The sequence below is a fragment of the Ictalurus furcatus genome, chromosome 3 (genome assembly GCF_023375685.1).
Source record: "Ictalurus furcatus strain D&B chromosome 3, Billie_1.0, whole genome shotgun sequence".
NCBI classification, from domain to species: Eukaryota; Metazoa; Chordata; class Actinopteri; order Siluriformes; family Ictaluridae; genus Ictalurus; species Ictalurus furcatus.
The window spans coordinates 19628788-19650226 of NC_071257.1; the positions used below are offsets into that span (position 1 = coordinate 19628788).

General features: G+C 38.1%; 1 protein-coding gene across 2 annotated transcripts in view; it reads left to right on the forward strand.

Moving 5' to 3' along the window:
• The first annotated feature begins 2029 nt into the window (after nucleotides 1-2029).
• LOC128605643 (zinc finger CCHC domain-containing protein 24) overlaps nucleotides 2030-21439 on the forward strand; it is a 37949-nt gene continuing 18539 nt past the window's right edge. The window contains exons 1-3 of one of the 2 annotated variants that reach the window (XM_053621285.1): nucleotides 2030-3004; nucleotides 4627-8358; nucleotides 11701-11901. In XM_053621285.1, coding sequence (XP_053477260.1) covers nucleotides 8122-8358; nucleotides 11701-11901 — 438 coding nt within the window. In that variant the 5' untranslated portion in view covers nucleotides 2030-3004; nucleotides 4627-8121. Of the gene's footprint in view, nucleotides 3005-4626; nucleotides 8359-11700; nucleotides 11902-21439 lie in introns of those variants that run through there. The other variant, XM_053621284.1, reaches the window with a different exon arrangement.

Consider the following 21439-nt stretch of genomic DNA (forward strand, 5'->3'; position numbering starts at 1 on the left):
TGTTTCACTGTGTACTGCACAAAACCACTTCTCGGTTGGTTCGCAACACTTCCAATCTTTTTGGATTTGTTAATAGGTTTGGAAACAGTGTTGTGTGTGTGTGTGTGTGTGTGTGTGTGTGTGTGTGTGTGTGTGTGTGTGTGTGTGTGATGTGCTTGCCATATTTCCTGTTAAAGTCCATCCCAACCTTCCCGATCCAACTATGGGAATGATTTAAATACTTTCTTTTTTTCTCAAAGGATTTCTTAAAGGCTATCTGAAAATAAAAAAAAAATGTGTATGTGTGGTTGTGTGTGTATATATATATATATATATATATATATATATATATATATATATATATATATATATATATATAATATAAACTAAGTGAACAAACTGAAGTTACATTTGGGTCTCAGACTTTTGGGACCCCACTGTATATGAGCTTTACTTGCTGGCTGGGAAGAAGCAGACCATCTCATATCACACTACAATCCACAGCAGAACACTGCAGATCTGTAAAGAGTGAACTGTGTGCTTTTTTTAATGATAAAAAAAGATTCCTCCATCTTTGACCATCAACTGTAATAAGGTCTATAATTTTAAGTGCAACTGTTGCTTAATTTATTCTATTCTTTGTCAGATAGCAGTCAAATGCAGCAGTCTGACTGTCCAAAATGTCAAATTTTAAGCAATTGTATACAGGTGCATCTCAAAAAAATAGAATATCATAGAAAAGTTCATTTTTTCCATAATTTAATTCAAAAGAGAAACTTTCATATATTCTAGATTCATTACACATAAAGTGAAATATGTCAGGCCTTTTTTTTTGTTTTATTCTTGATGATTACGACTTACAGCTCACAGAAATCAAAAATCCAGCATCTCAAAATATTAGCATAAAGAGTTTATAATACAGAAATGTCGACCTGAGAAGAGCTCTAATCAGCTCATTAACTCAAAACACCTGCAAAGATGGTGGGTGGGGGGGATTACTTTTCCACGATATTCGAATTTTCTGAGATGCACCTGTATATTAGAAATAATAAGCCATTTTAAAAATCAGGATTTATGAGGATTATTTACATTTCCGAAGAAATTATTACACTGAACAGATTTATTGCAGTTATAAAACTGGTTGCTGTGATGATGGATTTGCCACCTTCTTTTGAAAACATTAGAGGGCTGAAAATCTCATTGGAAATTCTGAACAGGCAAAAAGATTGAACTAATTTCATTGGTAAAACATTGGCTAAATATAAAACAAGTATTTAAATAAATAAATAAAAATAAGAAAGCAAGGCAACACAAATCCATAAATTAAGATAAATATCAGTCATTTAATAAAGACAAAAGAAATGCTGCTGTACAAAAGGAGGACAGTCTGGTCCATGCGTAGCCATAAGCCAAAGTGGTGCAAACAGCTGACAGATTTACGGCATGCTGCACTTAAATAAGATAACTGATATTTGGATGTTCGTATGATTTTTTTTTTAGAGTATGAAAGCTGGCTTATAAACTGGTTCCATTGGCCATGAGATCTTCTTTAAGTGCAACACTTTAGATCCAGCACTAATTTGACCAAAAAAACAACCTTCTGCAATTCCTGTGCAAGTTTATGAGTGCTTGGATTTCTTGTTGCTGGCACATGAGCTTTTTCTCCCTCCATTTTCCTGTCAAACCATTTCTTTTCACTCCTTTAACACCTAATTGACCTCTTTTGTAGTTTGTCTCTGTCTTCTTTATCCATTTTGTCCTCATTACGCTCTTTAAGCTCTCTCTGAAATGTTTTGTTTTACACAATTTTTTTTTGCATGATTTTAAAATAAGCAACTATTTAATTATATATAAACACTAAAGCTGTAAAACGATTGATGTCTTTTATACTGCCTATGATTATTTATTGACAAAATGAATGCAACTGGATTTTCATTAAAACCCCACAAATGTGACAAAATATTGCTGATACAAACTTTTTTAATGTTGTTTCATCATTTTAGGTTCCAGCTCCTACCATGAAGATATTATTGTTTTTACAGATTCTTTCTTTTTGAATGTCTACTGTAAAGCAGTAGTTACGTGGAAAATTAAATACATATAATTTACTTCTTTCTCTGAATGCAGCTGATCAGTCAAGAGATCTTAGGTATCTAAGGTTTGCGTATTTAGTTTTGCGCTGGAGATAACAATCATAATGCACCTTAAAGTGTGGAAAACCGCTTTTCTAGTTGATTTTTCTGATTTGTTTTACTCTTTATGTATGACCCTGATTCCTGTTTCATGTCATCTTCTGTGTAAGTTGTATGTGATGAGAAGGATGTGCCTTTTCCTATAAGTCCTCTTATCTCTCCTCCATTATCTCTTCTCACTCTTTTCAATCTTTATTCCACATCTTAAAAAAACAAACAAACAAACTGGTATCCAACTAATGACTGAAATACTGTAATGATCTCTGAGATCCTAATAAATAAGCTGTCCAATTCTAGTTCAGTCTGAATCTCGCTTATCCTACACAGGGTGACAGGGGAGCCTATCCCAGGCACTTCGTGGCACAAGGCACACATTCCAGACAATTTGAAAAGCAAATCAGCCTACAAGGCATGTCTTTGGACTGGGGGAGGAAACCAAAGTACCCAGAAAGAACCCCAGAAACATGGGGATAACTCATGCAAACTCCACACACACAGGACAGGATTCAAACATGAGCCAAACACGCTAACCACTAAACCACCATACCATTCCTCAAGATGTTTTCTTTCAACATTTTCATTTTTGCCGTGTGAAACATTACATTATAAATGGTACAGTTTTATACAATTTACACAGGCTAATGCTAAACTGCCCACATGGGGAATGAAATAACTGAACACTATAGTAGCATTAGACACATTATCCATACAAGCCAGTGTCATGTCGCCTCCACAGCAGTAGATGGTGATACAAAGTCAGTTTGATGACAGAAAATATCCACCGACAAAATACTGTAAACAGGACGTCGTATTCTGTGCCTACATGACCACTGGTGAGTGATTATAAACTATCTATTATTTCGTTCTAGTGAGTGTGCAGCTCCTGTGCTCAGCTCTGTTGCACTAACACACCGCGGCTCAGTTTTCAGAAAGCTCTTGTGTGTTTTCTATTCCTGTCTCTGTTCCTGCACTGCCTGTTTTAGGATTTTCTTTGCTCAACACTAATCAGGGATCCCTTTCATTTCTTAAGGGTTTGTTTGTTTGTATGTTTGCATGTCATGCTGCCTTTAGGAGGTGCCTTTATCTGCCCGCTTTTTGAAAGCAGCATACACGTATGCTTTACTATCCTACACATCCCATAATCCTAGGCATGTGAAAATATGGCGGCGGAAAACACCTGAGAGAGAGGGAACTGTTTATGGATAAATGCGTTATTTATAATGAATTTTGTTTTAATATTTGCTTTTATTTCTACAGAGAAACTACTGGTGTCGTCTCAGAATATTCACTCTGTTTCCCCACACTGATTATTTATTTCATCAGATCTAACGGACCTAGTGTATGTTGGTAACCTAGCAACGCGATGACGTATGCTGCCTTCGAAGCTAGTGATTTTGTAAATAAATAAATAAATAAATAAATAAATAGATAAATAAATAAAGTAAGTGATTTTGTAAACTGTAGTTTTCAGAACCGGGCGCTTATAGGCTTTCATCTGACTATCCATACTAAAAATTTGGATTTATTAAAAAAAAAAAAACAAAACAAAAAAAACACACCACATTTTCTTTCTGGCACTTTCGAGTGCACATAAACATAAAACCACGAGATAAGACAGTAGTGAGCAAACATTTTACTGCTGTTGACCATCTATGACCTTAATGCTCTAAGGTTTTATCTGGATGAAGAGCTGTTTGAGATATGAGACAAGTTATCAAAGACATTTCATCTAGAAAATGGACAGAAATGTACACCTTAAGCGTCACGTCAATTAAGCATTATGGAATTACTGAGACATTTAGAAAGTACATTCTTGAACAGTGGCTTAGCACAGATAGATTTTATACTGTTTATAAAATACTATTTTTCTAAGCTTCTGTTTCTTATTAAACAATCTCTTTATCTCATTAAATAACTAATAAATGGTGTGATATTAGTAGAGAACGACATTATGATCATAGATGCCTTTAGTAAGTTTAATTCTTAATTTATTCTCTAAAATCTAAAAAAAAAAAAAAAAAAAGATAAGATTTTTTAAAATCAATTTTTAAAAACAGGAGTTGTTCTATAACTATATTTTACTGTGAAAGTTCACAGTACTTTACCTGGTTTTACATTTACTTTCTTATTTCTCTCACGGAGCATATATAAATAAATCATCTACAGCTAAAATTTACTTTCTCCTCCAGCTTGCCATACAGAGGCTTCAAGTCTGTTTTTCAGTGTTATTCAGAAGAGAACTATATTGGATCTATTGGATTCTCAATTTAATATTGTTTTTGCTTAAGATGGAAACATCACTGATATGCACTATATGTAAATGTGGTATGATTATTCTGGCCTCCAGTGTTATTTTTTCAATATGTTTTTTTTTTTAAAAATATTTATATATATTATATAAAGGCGTTACAGGAGTTATTATTCTTTAATTCATGTTTTTGTTGTCCCCCCACAGGTATCAAGATCGTTTGCTTATGCAGTTGGAATTAGAATAAAAGAGTGTTATTTTTTCCCTTTTCTGTTGGATGGCTGAAGAAGTGAGAGATGAGGTTCTGGCAGCAGTAGTACACACTTCAGGAAATGCAAAATCATCTTAAGAGTCATGGAGACTGGTTTGCCATCTGCACCATGCCTATGTCAGATAAAACCGGAACAAAACACACAACCACCTAAAAATGGCTGCATCTTGTTGTTGCAAACTGTCAGTCTGCCCGCTGACTTGACCTGCCCTGTACGAGTTAAACAGGAATCGGATGTACCTCAGTCTGAAAGTTTGCCTTGTCCTCAATTTGAAGAAATAAAGGAAGAGTCTGTTGAGATGAATGAATTCATTAAAAAGGAACAGCATGATGACTCTAGCCTGACCCTAACCAGTGAAGCATCACGCCAGTGTGATGATAACTTACCCCATGGTCTGATTCCTCCCATTGAAATGGAAGATGACGAGTGTGATGTAGAATGTGCTGAAAACGTAAATACATGTCTAAATACATTTTTAAATAAAAAAAGAAATGCTGCTAAAGTAAAGCTTCGTGCTTCAAATACAGACAAGAAATGCACAGGCAAACCGAGAAAGGCACAGAAATGTACAAAATATCACTGTGTCAAGGGCCGTGATGGCAGGACGTTGTTAAAAACATGCACACGCACTGACAGTGAAGAAGCATTCTGGTGTGAAACTTGTGGAAAAGAGTTCAAACAGTATGACTGTCTCAGTAACCACAGGAGAGTGCACGGAAGAAAAAGGCCATACGCTTGTGATCAGTGTGGCATGATGTTCACCAAACCTGCTTATCTGAAAATCCATCTGCGCAGACATGCTGGGGAAAGGGCATTTCCTTGTGACCAGTGTGACAAGAGGTTTTTTGACAAATACGACTTAGGAGTGCACCAGCGAGATCACACAGGAGAAAGACCATACGTGTGCCAAGAGTGTGGAAGGAGCTTCAAACGGATTTATATACTAAACAAGCACAAGAAAACTCATTCAAATGAAAAACCTTTTGAGTGTAAAGTCTGTGGGAAAGCCTATAAATATGGTTACAGTTATAGGTTACACATGAAAAATCATTCGGCATAGATATTATCATGGACACACAGCCAAAAAAAAAAAAAAAAGATTGAAAAAGAGATTTTTAATTTTTTATATATTTTTTTATGAATGCATTGTTTTGACATTTTGTTTCTTTTTTGATGGAATTATTCCTTTTAGCCTGGCTACACAGATATAAAGGTTTTAACATAAGATCGTAAAATGTTATAAAACTTTTTTTTTTTTTAAATAACAGCAATAAACTTTGTGAAACAGCTTAAAAGTGATTAAATTTTTTTTGCAGTTTTATGCAGGGTTTTTATTTTATATTTTTATTTTTATTTTTATTTTTATTTTTTTTTGCAGTTTGTACTGAGAATTTATGGAATTGGTTATTTGAAGATCATGTGACTACTGTGTATCCAAAATAAGAAGTCGTCTACTATGTTAGAGAATTCATTCTACCAGCGGATGTCTGTCTTTCATCGGTTTCAATTTGAGAGTCCACTATGAAAGAATTGCACTGATTAATCCAGAATGTGTGTAATACCTGTATAATAATTCAGCATTTTTCTTCCCTGAAGTGAGTGAAGTGATGTACTAGTTTAAGTATAATAATAAACAGTTTAGAATGTTCTTTGCTTTGGGATCTTTTTCCTGACAACACCAAAATGATTGCATAATGAATGTTTATTGGTGTTGCTCGAATGTTTAGGATATTAAAAGAGTAAATTTTTTCAAAAAGCCCTGATTTATTCTCAGGGAATGTCTGATGCTCTCTGTATTTAATTAAACAATTAATATATTTGCAAATCAGTGAAATGAATAAATATGAGGGGGAAAAAGGAATTGTTCAAATAATCAACAAATTGATAATTAAACAAAGTTAAATAATATAAATAATATCATTAAAATAAAGCAGAAAGTAGTTATATGTTTTCCATTATGTGATGACCATTTGTTATATAATTTTTCTTTACAACACCACAAGGTGGAGTATCAACATAAAGTATGGAGAGCTACATGCAGTTGAGTCAGACAGTATTTTTTGACATTAGATGTATCGCATGAATACACTTTTAATAGTTTTGTTCTAACTCTGGGTATGGTGCATTGTTACTCCATTAAAACCACCCTTTAAAGAGATATATCTTAATGTATTTTTATAAATAACATGCCAAAACTCTATGGAAGCAGCGTAAACCCCTTAAAGTGCAGCATTGTTTATTAGGGGTAGTATTACTCGGTTTATTTGTCTGTTAACCACATATATGCTTGATGCTTGCCCTTTAATAGTCCTGTTGCATTTATTTATTTGTCTGTTATAGTAATGCATCTTAAAATACACAATAGTGTTTATTTTAAGTGACTGAGCTCATCTAGCAATTTAAACTGAGAGCATATTTTTACATAGTTTAATTTTAAATAGTATGTTTTTACCATGAATGGTAATAATTGAATCAACGTTTCATCAAGCATTCATGTTGCCACTTGCCCAATATTTTACCCGAGATTAAAGAAGTGAAAGAAACTGTTATAGATCTACTCGGGAGTTGCTCGGAAATCTCACCTCTAGCTAAATAAACAGGACCATTTGTTTTGTGTGAGTCTGTTTTCCACACCTAAAGCCAGCAATAGGAGCTGTTATAATGTAGTAATTACGCTTAAAGGCTTAAAGGAGAAAAATTAGTTTAGTTTTGTTGTTGTGATGTTTCCAGAAACCAGTATAACAGAAGTGTGTCAATTTTTTAACTCCTTTTATGAAAGAATTAATGCTTGTTTTTCTCGAATCTTCCTCATCGATATGCTATATAAATTATATAATGTCTATATGTACACTTCGTATAACTTTTTATTTTTTAGATTTTGACATCATGATACCTGCATAAACATAATACCAATCAATCTATCTGTATGACTCAAATAGTTTTTAATAGATTCTGCACTACAATTTCTTGTTTGAGATTCTGTGTTGACATGCCCTAGCAGCTTTCCAGTATGAATATGTAATAAGTATTTAATAGTAACCAATAATGATCAAGTCTCCTTAATATACATGCACATATATTATACTCCGTGTGCTGATTGGCTTTTGCAGCTGATGACGCACACAGTTACCTACTGAATACGCAATGAGGTCCTAGCTGTAGCTGTGCAAATAAAGAGAGATAACGGGCCGCGAACAACGCGTGTAAAACTCCCTTTTTTTGTTATGACATATTAGAGGAATAGTTTAACGAGTGACTGACAGGGATCCCAGTGAAGGAATATCGCTGTTCAAGCTGGGAGAAGGGCGACATTTCCAGTTGTGGGGTGTGGAAAAGCCCGGGACGCGCCGTTATAAACTTAGCCCTGCAAGTCTCCGAAGTGTCTAAAACAAGTGACTGTGGCAGAGGAGAAAGTTCGCCGCAGTTAAAGATGAGCTTGTTGTCTGCCATTGACAGCAGCACCTCGGTGTACCAGCCCGCACAGCTTTTAAATTGGGTTTATCTCTCTTTACAAGACACGCACCAGACCAGCGCTTTCGATGCTTTCCGACCAGAAGCGAGTTCTGGCCATCCGGATCTGAGCTACAGCAAAACCCCTGCAGCCGAGCTCAGCTCCTCTCTCAGCTCCAACTATCTCAACAGCTTCTTTCAGCTCCAGCGCAACGAGGTAGGCCTTTCTCTGGAATTTCACAATTTATTTAGTGCCAAGAAAACTTCATGGCAGGCAAACATTTGTGTGTGTGTGTGTATGTGTGTGTGTGCCTGGTGTGTAAGCTTACAGCTCTGTGTGTATTCCGGGAGTGTATAAGCAGCGCCATGACGTTTCTGAAGAGCATAATGAATCATTTGGTTATCGCTAAATAGCTAACTTACACAGTGTTGACAATTCAAACAACAAACTGTTACTTAATTACCTGCTTAACTCTTGTTTTGTTATTGTTCTCGGTTAACGCTGTATCAGTAATACAACTTGTTTAAAACAAGTTCTAAATGAAACTCTCAGTATGAACGCAATGAATTCCAGTGAATGACACACTGAGACTGATTTATTAATGAGCCGATTTTATTCGACTCAGCAAAGCTTCTTATGTAAACAGTTCGTAATATGTCTTAACTGTGCTTAAGGCCTACTTGCTTAAATGGGGAAATTGATTTAAACTCACCCAACATTAACCCTAAGTGTATATTTCTTCATTTCGTGTGTCTAGAGTGTAACATGGCATCTTATGGAGATGTTCAGCAGCCTCAAATACCTCCCAGACTAAATGAGTCAGTCTGAGGCACTTTTAATGATGTGGTCATTAAGGTCACAGGGTTATGGCCTGCTTTAGGAAAATGTAAAAAATCACTCTTAACAAGTTAATGATGAGGTTACCAAAACGACCTTACATTGGCCGTGTGCATTATTCATTGTATTAGGTTTGTAGATTTGCAGTAATGATGAATAAAACAGATGTAATATAAAGTCTGTATGAATACGATTTTTTGAGAAGCACATTATTTTACAAAATAAGGCAGGACGTGAAACCACAAGACCTCGTTAATTCATATGTAATACACTAAAACGTGTGTGACAGTAAAATGAGAAAGTTGGCCTGGCAACCAGTTAAATTAAACAGCATCTGAATTTGATTATACAGTGGATTGTTTAATGACAAGCAACTGTTGGTATAAACTGTACATCGGGCCTCAGAAGATGAGCGCAATACATTATTAATGTTGGCACTGTGTAGGGAAAGACCAAGCTTCGGGAATAAACAGAGGATTGTAGAGATTCTTTTGAGATGATGGCGGTAGAGAATATGTTTGTCAAGAGAAATCATTGATTCCAGAAGCATAATCAGATGTGTAAAATGCTTTACTTTTAGGTTATAATGTTTTTCTTATGGAAAAAGAAGAGAGTGGATAACAGATGTTCGGAAATGTACGTTTGAAGTATGTCTTTCTTCTTCTTCTTCTTCTTCTTCTTCTTCTTACTTCTGAAAGTTGGCACTTGTGGTGTGGAGATGCACAGGGAGAACGTTGTAGTGAAAATTACAGTTATTCAGTTAGTTACTTTACAATTAGCCCTATTTTCTCTTCCCGTGTGTATTCTGATTTAAATACACTATACCAGCTTTTTTTTTTTTATTACATCCAGCTTAGGACCAGATGATTTTATGGCTGCAATGTAATTTACTTTGTGTTCAGGTCAGTTCGGTTTGGGTCAGTTTTCATTCTGTTTTCGTTGGGGAGTGAAAATAGTGGCCTTCGCTATAAAAATATGTGCTCCAGATGAGAGTCAGCAGGGTTTAGTGCTGTTTGTGAGCTCTGTAAAAGCAGTGAAGTGCGCAGAGCAACACCTCTACTCCTGAGAAAGCGTTCACCTAATCACAGGCCTCGTAACAGGAACAGCTGTGTGCGTGTGCGCTTGTGTATGCGTGCGTATGTGCATGTTTTTATGAACATGTGCATGCTTTTAAGCGTAAGCATGTGGCTCTGTGTGTGTGTGTGTGTGTGTGTTTAAGAAGTAGCAGTAAGGTATAACAGGGCAGGAATAACCCCCCTGAGAGGCTCTCCTACTGAGTGAGAGAGCAGAGAAGAGACATCTCGTCCATTAGATGAAGTGCGTGATGGCCATCTGTTCCCACTGCGAGCTACGTCTGTACCTACTGAAGTTTATTACACGCTTAAAACATCTGACCTTATTGCATTATTACTACAAAAATATATACACATTTTATCCATTTTATTTGATTTCATAACTCTTCCATTCAGGAATACTTTTGTTATGCTGTCCTTTTTTTCTTTTTCTTTCTTTTTTTTTATTTTTATTTTTTTAAATTTGACGGTGGGTTGCATGATTTTTTTTTTTAATGATCAAAACTATGCTGCTAATTAGGCTATTAAAATTGTGTAGGCTGATTGAAATATTTTATGTTGCTATGCAGTTCATACATTTGAAAAAAAATATCAAAATTCAAATTCATGCTTAAAGAGTTCTGGATAATTTATATTTAGATGGTTAATACAGTACTGCTTTTATTCAGTAATGGAAAGGGCACACACACACACACACACACACTGCATGTGCAGACTATTTCTGTGATGATGAGAACACTTATTTATTTGTCCCAACTTAGTAGAAGATTGAAGTGACTTATGTAAATGTAGGTGACACATATCTGAATAAATTTGAGTTTAATGTGTGTTACTCTTATTTATTGTAGATTACTGTCATGAAAACCATAAGCTGTGTGTGTTTCAGCGGTCAGGACAGAAAATGACAGGCAGATGTAGAACCATGGAGGAAAAGCTTTAATAAAGTGTTTTTGATGTATCCTGACTTTATCTAGCCCATGAGCAGAATTTGGCTAAAAGACGAGAGCTGGTCAGTGTCTTGCGTTTGTATGAACTGCACCCCGCTCACTGCCAAGGATATGTTTTCAGCAATATGTCAGACATCAACTGGAACATATCAATCCAACGTAAAACTCTTTTCTCAAGAAGGAGACTCCAGCAGTTTATTCACCTCCAGAATTTGTAGCATTTGTGTGTGTGTGTGTGTGTGTGTGTGTGTGTAACATTCCTGCACACTGTGGTTCTAACACACCTCAGGCTAAAGCACTGATCATGATTGTACTGTTAGAGAAGCCAAACTGACTGCAGGAGCAAATGTGAGGTGTTTCATTTTCTCTGGAATACTCCCTGTGCCTCGCGACGTTCGCCGAGTGAATTTAACTCAGAGCAGTAATGTTGTCTAGCAAATTTGAGTACTTTTTCTCCCCCACTGCTTTGTGGTTATACAAGCATTATGTAATTGTTTTTAAGCTTGTCTGCTCCTGTTTTATGAGGCTGTTGACATAATGTGACTAATATGATTTAGACCATCAAGCAGGTTTAAAATGACGGACAGCATTGGTGTACATGACGGTATTTCCAAAGAAAGGTTTTGCCTCATGTTTGGCTCATTTATGAAATTTAGTAAACGAATTTTAATGAGTGCCTTTTGTTTTCTATTCATGTGCAGGCCTTGAATAATGGCTTATATAAAAGCGTTTCTCCATATGGCTCTCTGAACAACATCGTGGACGGGCTGAACTCTCTAACGGACCACTTCTCCGACCTCTCCCTGACCTCTGAGCCGCGCAAGCCCAGCAAGAGACCTCCGCCTAACTACCTGTGCCATCTCTGCTTTAATAAGGGCCATTACATCAAGGATTGCCCTCAGGTAAATCCTATCAATCAGGATATCATATGTATTGTTGGCTTTCATTTGGTTTCATATGACGGCTTAAGAAAAGATACTACTGCTAGTGCTAACCCCACCCCGATTCCTATCGTTATCCCGTGCAGCTTTTTATGCAGGGTGAGTTGTTAGGAATTTGCAAGCATGAGATCATACTGGTGTGCAAAAGACAAAAAGAGAGGGATGCAGTGACCTACTTTGTGAAACAGGCAAGTCTCAGTCTTTTTAGTCAACGTGTGTCCAGTATATACTGTATTCTGCTTTGTGGCACTCCAGTGGTCTTTTAATAGTTATCATTTTATTAGTGCATTTTTTTTTCTTCTTCGTCTTCTTCTTCTTTAATTTATTAGTTATGTATCATATAATCTTACATGTTTACTTTACTCTCACACTAGTAGCTCTTGTTTCTGAACACCCACTCATCCATTCTCAATAATCACACTCATATGAATTTTATAAGCAAATGATGTTTTATAAACGAACGAGACAAACCCTTTGAGAGAAATCTGAAGCAATACGTGAAGAATTCTACTTCAGTCTCCAGTTTATCTACACAGACTCTGACCTGAACCGTGTCACCTACATTACTTCATGACGTATTTGTATCGATAAGAGTGAGAAGAACGTTTGATATTCGGTTTTTACTCGTCAGTCTCGTTCGATAAGATGATCGGAGCAGACCATTGCCTTACAGCACAAGACAGCGTATCAGATTACCCAGAACTGAGCTTTTGCAACAGCTACAGTACTTGGACTTCTGTGTTGTCATTAAGGTGCAGAACATTTGTAAATTCTTGAATTATTTACAGCATGTCTCTTCCACAGTCCTCTTTAACATGAACAGTAATTTGTGCACGACCGTCTTGTCAGTAAGCAGCATCACTCTGGATGTTTTTATGGTTTTTGGAAACAAAGAGAGGGTGAGGTACTCAGTAAGATCCAGACTTGAGTTAGAGCTGCATGGAATGGTAATGCACACCAGATGTGGGATTAAAATGGCAAGCCTCCCTTTATGAAAGATGATGAGGGTTCGCTGCAGACTGTTAAAAGACCTGTGTCATGATAAAATGCCTCCACCCCTTTGACTGTGCCTAAGGTGAATTTAGTGACGGGGCCTCTGACATATTTAGTGCTGCGTGTTGAGACAGATTATTAGCAACTGCTAGTAATGTTTATCGCCTTTGAAATCTGTTAAAAGAAGTACTCTGTTTAGTCATCAGTAATCCCACAAGAGATTGTAGGGGTTGCAGTTGTAGTTGTAATGATGTAATGATATTGTTCACCATCACAATATTTAGCATAACAACATGTATTGCGTTTGTCCAGAAAAATGTGAATAATGAGCAAAAATAGGAGCTCGTTCAAATGGTTGATTGAATCGCTTCAATACAGGAAGTACAGACAGTGACTAAGTGTGCACTTCCTTTGACTTTAATCCGCCTGAGAAATCCTGTGTTGTGTGTGTGTGTGTGTGTGTGTGTGTGTGTGTGTGTGTGTATGTATGTGTGTGTGTGTGTGTGTCATGGCTCTGGAGTTGGGGCATAGTTTAAATCACAAGCCAGATCTGTCCTGTTTTAAATTTCAGCCGCTCAGGTTAATGCCAATGGAAACAGAAGAAAGAGCGGTCCCCAGGCAGCATCCACACCTACACACTTCAAATGCTAGCAGTTTAGCTCAATATATGATTTACTGACCATTTTTCATAACTACACACAACAAAACCCCCACTGCTGAATTAGCAGACACAATGTTCATTTATATTAAACTGTAATAAACACTGACAATTATTTACATTTAAAACTAAGGGGTTGTTGCCAGGCAGGTCTGTTGCACACTGCTGCATATGGGCAGATAGATATCTTTGTAAACTCTGACTGAAAATAAATTCCAGGATAAGCTGGTCCCCACTACAGGTTCATCAGTGTCCAGAGGACTACAAGCCCCCTGCCAACACAAACAGGAGGATATGACTTCACAGGGCACAGCGAACTCTGTGATCTAGGGCCAGGTCTGAGAATCACATTCTCCCACTTTCTCCTGGCGCACACTCTGCATCCTTGCTCACTACCCAGCTCTTCAGACGATGGAGGCGAGGATGAGTTTCCAACACTGCCCTCCCCTCAGGACACAGAGAACGGGAGTGTGTGTAGCATGGGGGCAGGAAGCATTTGTGCTGGGTTGAAGCCGTCTGGTGCATAACGTCCCACGTGTCAACCATGGTGGGAAATGACGGGGGCCATGGAAAGCCAGTCTATTGGGAACGCTAGTTAAAAGAGTGAAAACCACTGCGTTGACAGCTGTGGACCCATGCTGTTTTGCCTAAGTGAAAGTTATTTATGAAACAGGCCAGCTTTTGTATTTTGTTTATTATCAGCATCCTCTAAAATGTTGGCTCTAGGCCTGAGCTGTGTCGTTATCATTGTAGAGGTTTTGCCACTTGCCAAACAGTTTGAGTGCATGCTGGCATGCAGTGGAATTTCCTCATGGAAAATGTGCTGCGCTGGAATGCAGGTTGCAGCACTGCGACTGGCTCGGCATGTTAGCTAGGCTCGTGAGTCACGAACTCTGCAATGTGTCCCTCATGCCCATGCCCATGTCTCTCGCACAATCATTGTGAGACTGCTAGTAATTCACGGCAGGTATTCTTATAGCTAGTCGCATTAGCATCAGCATGGCTCTTGTTAGGAATGTGTTGTGTTTTAGGTAGGGTCACAACAGGATCCTGTTATGCCTTTTGGTTTTTCACATTATGTTTAAGCAGGGTTTTTTTTGTTTCACAACTTGTTTGTTTCACAACATATGCATTTACTTAAACAACTTTTGTTTAAGTAAATGCATATGAGTTGTGTACTGTATATTGTGCCAAGTGCACCTCGAGACTGTATTGCTAAAAAATCCATGCTTCATCTTATTGCGTGTATCCTTGCCATTTGGAAACAATATGTGGCTCTGAAATCATCTTATAAGTGATCTCAGAACATAGAAAGCTCATTGACATTCCAGCAGCTGAGGCCACAGAATGCTGAAGAGAACCCGAGGCCAGAAATTGAATGTTGGCTTCGATTGGCTTCAAGTGCGGGGATTTCATGGCTTCTTTTAGTTTGGCGCTCCAAGTATATTAATGTAATGTTAACCATAAACGATGCTTGAAATCACAAAGCTGTTCATCATATAAGTCTTATCAGAATGGGTGGGTCATTACAGTATTGTGGGTGGAGTATTGCATGTTTTTAGAAGGAAATTCGCCTAAATGTATATGCCGTGAGGCACAACACTTGATCTAGTTATAGGAGCCAAAAAACGTTACCGTAAAGCCTAGGTTTCGATGGCCCTAAATGATATAAATCTGTCCCTTAATGTACTAAATGGTCTTGTAATGTAGTTATCGTTAAAAGCTGATTAACTATTTCAAGAGATTCTCAATTGTCAGAGGCTCTTGCAGGAGCCTGTTCCAGCATACAATCTAGCAACTTGTTACTGAAACACCTACTCAAAAGCAACAAACTGCAGCCGAAGGATTTGGGACGGCAAACGGACATTGGAAACATGGCTAAATATACACATTCCATTGCCACTGTTACAGTTTCAACAGAAGATACATTATCTCAAAGGAATAAAAGAACCTCTGTATGAATTCAGTGTGATCCATGTGTTTTCGATTAACATGAGAGAATCATCATATTGCATTTCAAAGATATCAGACTTCCAGATTTACTTTAACGCATCTGTTTTAACTTCTTCAAACATTATTTCCTTTATTGCCATCTCCTGATCATGTTACAGAATTTCTGGAATAATTTAAGAACCAAGAACGTGCGGTCCTTGGTTCAACTCAAATGTGCACGGCATATCATTAACAGCATACATCCGTGGCGAGGACATGCAAGCGGAGGTTTTAAATATGATATTACACATTATGGGAAAATATCCCAGATCTGCCTGTTAGTGTGCTGAAAGGAACACGAGAAAAATGGGTTAATATTGCATCAGCCACGTGTCTGTGTTCATGCACGGTCTTAGTAAATTGCTGGCCAAATTGGACAAGCCCATATGATCAGTTAAATGTCTTTACCCTGAGCTTCCTTGCTCTTAATTGAAGTACTTTCCGAAGGTTCTCTGTCTGTTGATTAGGGTAAATTCACTGTGTGAAAAAATGCCACCTATTTCCATTGAAATTGCAAATCCATTCACGTATTCATCTTCAGTAAACAATTTATCCTGTTGAGGAATGCAGTTGATCCATAGCCTATACTGGGAACACCAGCTGTGAGGCGAGAATTCATCCAGGATAGGACGCCAGGCAATAAGAGGGCAACATGTACACACATTCACACCTAGAGGCAATTTAGCCTAGCCAATTCAGCATGTTTTTGAGAGGTGGGACGAATCTGGAGAACCTGGACGGACACAGGCAGAACATACAAAACTCTGCAAATATAGTGACCCAAGCTCAGGATTGATACTTCCTGCTACACCACCCTGCTGTTCCTGGCAGCAAATTGTTGAGCGAAATCAGCCGACTCAAGTTCAATCACAAATGTTTCCCTCATGTTGCATTGGCTCACTTCCTCTCAGTGTAGTGGTTCTCAGGTCTTCGGATCGACTGTGGCGGATTTAATACACGGTGGCATTTTGTAACATGTGGCTTTTGGAGATCTCACTCTTCTCCAGCAACAGTGAAACATTTAATCTGGTTTGTCCATCCCCCTAATGTTGCAGGCTCATTAAGACCGAAGCAAATGGTTTTAAACTTTGTCTTGTTGTGTCCTAACCATTTGCCCGCACTTGGTCCAGGTGATAAAGTCTTGACGGTTTGTTATTGCTGTTGGCGAGAAAATTTGTATTTTGTAAAATGAAAGCCTTTGTTTGTACGAAACTTCCATTAGAACTCGGCACATCTGTGAAAGCAAAACACTCTGATGTAAGAAGCAATCAGAGATCTTTGAGGAGGCAGCCACCTTCACTCAAGGCTCTTGCTGAGATAATTGCATAAACACAGATGTAATAATCAAGGCCGTGTTGCAGTACCCATTCTGCACTGAGTCCTCAAATATACATACATCCATGCAATCTCTTTCCAATTTGGCTTTGCAGTGTCTTACATCACAGATGACCCTTTACCACAGTTGGGAAAACAATTCGTTTTTTGTAATCCGGGCACAGCCAATTTCCTGACGAGTGCCTCAAAACAATGACTCTGAACGGACATGCTATATTCATACCGTACTTTCAGTTTCTCCATAAGAAAGAAACTGTCTTGTCTTCAACATAACTTATTGTATTTTACATAGTTCTCTGTCTGGCTGCTTCTTTGGTCTGATCACTTAAATAAAAACAAACAATAGCTGTGATCATTCAGTGTTGTAATAAAAACGTACAAGCTCTGTTTTGTATTACAGCCACACAACCACTATTGGACTAGCCGCCTTGTGAATTTTGAGTGCACTGTGGCAATAAATCATCTGTTTGCATTCCTTGATGTCTAAGCCAGCTGTAGTCCGTCTGTCTGTGGGCCTGATAAACTGCCTTTGTTCTGCAACACAGCATCATAAAATCATTAAAAAGTGTCTACAAATGTTCAGATCATAAACAAGTGTTTTAGTTAGGCCTTGGTTTTCATAACAAGATAGACGGCGCTTCCCTTATTAAATGTTCAATTAGGACCGCAAACATGTAACTTCTTATAGACATATTAATAGCCACATTTCTCATGTTTTATACAGTTAAACACGTTAGCCGATGTGGAACGGAACAGTCAGCCTTAATTGCACATGAGCGTGTAATTTATTAAATAGTGTTTACCATCAAATAGGAGAGAAAGACAGGATTTGGAAACAGCCAGAAGTGAAGTGTCAATGTCAAAGAGGACACGCTGAGAACCGTTCCTTAAAAAGGAAATCAAAGTTGAAAGAAAATGAAAAGAGGCTTTCCTGCCAGATGGTTTGTGTTCAGTACAGGAATACAACTCTTCCTCTGGGTTTTGCTGATACAACAGCCAAAGCACTTCCCTTTGTCACAGATAGAGATATGCACCCAGCCTTTGCTTTTTGGCGTTCGTCTTTTATGGAAGGACGAGATACTAACCAAATAACCAAAACCAGCCTTAAACCTGCTGACATATGTAAAGATGTGGAGGAAAATAACTAAAAATGTAAGCTGTATTTGCTCAAAGCTTCTTTTTTTTTCTTCCTCCTTTTGTGGCATGTTTTTATCTTCAAAGAGTGTGAGATTGTGATTTATGAGGGCTTAAAAAAGTTAAGTCACTCTGGTTTTCTCAGTCTCTTAAAAACGCCTTCATTAAGATTAACAAGACAACGGTTGTATGGTCATGCTGCAGAAAGTCTGTTTTTCTTGGATGAAGAGTCAGAGAGAGAGAGAGAGAGAGAGAAATGGAGAGAGCGGAAGAGAGAGAGGGGGAGAGAGAGAAAAAGAGAGTGGGAGAGAGAGAGAGAGGGAGGGAGAGAGAAAGAGAAAGAGAGAGGGGAGAAAGAGAGAGAGAGAGTCTGTTTTCTCAGCTCATCGTTCTGCTTCTAAGATCCTGCAGGGTTTAGTGCAATTATAAATGAAATCCACTGTAATTATTTTTCCATGCATGTTTATTTTTATAGCAGGTCCTCTGTAGGCTTCAGTTGTCTTCTAACAAGAGGGCCGAGTCATGACATGTCTCTTCAGCTCCAAAGCTAAGGAAAGAAAACAAACAATAATAAACTTCCATACGTCCAAGACGGTGTAACGTGCCAATGAAACAGACATGAGGTTTTTTTGACGTTAATGTTTACTATTAGGAGATTTTAGACCTGGTTCGTTTCATACATTATGCTTATGTTTAGTGGATTTGATTTTATGTTAATTCCCTGTTGCATGATCTGCACTCAGAATTGAACACTTTTCTGTCTTGAGCTTACAAGGAGAGGATATTACATGTTGAGAAATGTTTCATGAAACATGCCCTGTGTGATTGAAGAGGAACGTTGACAGCAGCATTTCTGTGGTCTGAGCTCTTGTCATCAGCAGACTGCATTTTTACCAACCAACATTACCATGCAGTAAGAGACTGAATTCCACATTCATGTAATCAGAAGCCATTTCTCATATTTGACTCATAGATAAGAAGGGTCTGACTATTCCCACTCTCTGCTGAAAGGCAATGTTGCTGTGGCCTGAATGGCGGCGATCATGCTGGGGAGCCTTGCAGCCTGGGCACAGTATGTGGTGTCAGAAGGACAAACACAGCAGGCTTTGTGTGTACGCCTCAATTGGAACTGTTGGGAAGAGCCTTGCACTACCCGGAATGGTCAGTGTTAATTAAGGATCACATTGTTTGCCTTAAGATCTCCAGACGAAGGGGGTCAGGAAGTCAGCGCATATTGTTCCCCCTCTGGGCTGCTGACTAAGGATACAGATCACTTTTAAGTCTGACTAAGAGAACAGAAAAAGACAGCTTCTCTTGTTCAGATTTAATGTGCTGTTGCTTAAGACTTGAGATGAATGTTTAATTTCAAAGTAAGTGCATAGTATCGTTTCTGTCTTTGGATGATTCATTTTTGTTGACTGCTATGCTCTGAAGTGTTCCTGCAGGATTAGGTGTTTCCTTATGTCCAAATGAAAGGAATATCAAAATCTCTGAGATGGTGCCACTGTGGATCGTCGTTAATCTTTTCAAACACCGATGTATACATCTAAGCATATGTTAAGACTTATTTGTAAAGCTACTCAAGGCAGAAAACAGGACGAAGTGTACTGATTCCTTCAGTTCAGTATGTGAGAGCTGTATAGAGAGGGCCTTGTCATAGGCAAAAATGTCCTGAGTCTAGTCCTAGCTGCTGGAAAGTGGTCTTCAGGGAAGCGCCAGAGGAGGGGGTGGGAATGAAGTGAGCGAGCGGTGAATGTGGGGGAAGGGTACTATGGGAATGTTTTTACAGTCTGACCTGAGATCTTCCTTCTATTCTAACTCAGGCTTGCAGACATCCAGTTACTCAAGTTCCTAAACCACATCATTTGTGCATATATGTACGTGTATGTGTGTGTGTGTGTGTGTGTGTGAGAGAGAGAGAGAGAGAGAGAGAGATATGGGGAAAGAGAGAAAGCTGGGGCTATCTGAGAGTGGACAGTGAAACAGAGGCTGAAATGTAAACAGATAGGGCTTATCTGGGACGCTGGAGATATAACAGAAGGCTTTTTCCTCTTGAAACGACAGTCTGCGTTTAGGTTGCTACCCCATTCTGTTGCAGATAGAGATGTGCATCTTCATGGCTGTGTACCACACAACAGAGGACTATCAAAGCTAATTTAAGGAAATGTGCAATGTGCAGATACATCACAAAAACAGCACAAAAAAAAAACTGCACACAGACTGAACTGCAGTTTCAGTATTAATCTAACCATAGGCTGTATTAAAAACTCACTCGGTTGCCATATATAAGAAAACAACAGTGTCATGCAATTACCCGTTACAATTGATCATTCGTGTGATCTGAAGTAAAGTGGATATGGGTAGCTATTATTATAATTTTGTATTTTTTTTTTTTGGCAAGGCAGTCGACCTGCTCTTGTCATTCATCGTCAGGGTAACTTAATCTCATTTTGCAGCTGTACGAGTTGTTATGGGGAGTAGAGTCGGAGCTGGGATTGTGAACATGGAGATGACTAATGCAGAGCTTAGTCTTCCAAGAGCAAATGAACAGCTACCAGCCAAGCTGACCTACTAAATGCCACAACTGTAGAATCAAGAAAAACAGCTTGGCAACAACTGATTGGGCAACCAGTGTGAAATTCTAGGAAGCAAAAGAGTTTAGCTGGATTTTGTACAAACTTAAGTTGTAAGACAAACCACAACTGCCGTAACCATAATGATCTTTTCATTAGTTTTCATACAAGCTGGATTGTGCAAATTCTTATGACGATTTATTGTGAGTGCTGAGGTGATTATAGAAGTGACCTGTTTTTAAAGAGAGCCATGTCTACATGGTCTACATGAACACATGTGGTCAATGTAAAATCTGGTGTTTTATTCTTGTGGCCCTGTCAAATAGTTTGCTTTCCATGTTACGTGCCATTACACACATGTGCTTTGTAGCAGTGAGAGTTTAAGGTGTGAAAGTGGCCTCAGAGAATCTGTTCGGTCTTGTCTTCTAAAACTGTCAACTCAACTTTATCTGCCGAAGACATTTGGCTATACCAGCTAATGCTGATGCTAACGCAATCTTTTTCTTTTTTTCTTTTTTTTTCCAGTGAAACCTGATGCACTAAAAACATTTATCTACACACCAGGCGAAGAGAAAAACCTTCTCCTTAGAAACCGAAGAGCACAATGCGCCTATTCACAAATAAGTCTCCGAGCCAAACTGTTCTTAATTTCAGCATCTATTTAAACCCACTCATATTTATAAATTAATTAGTGGTTGAGACAACTGATCTGGCCATTGTAAGGGGTGACACAGATGCCAGATTTATAGATGGATGACCGGTAAACTGTCAGTTAGATTGTAATTAATGCTGAACTTAGTGGACTTTATTTAGA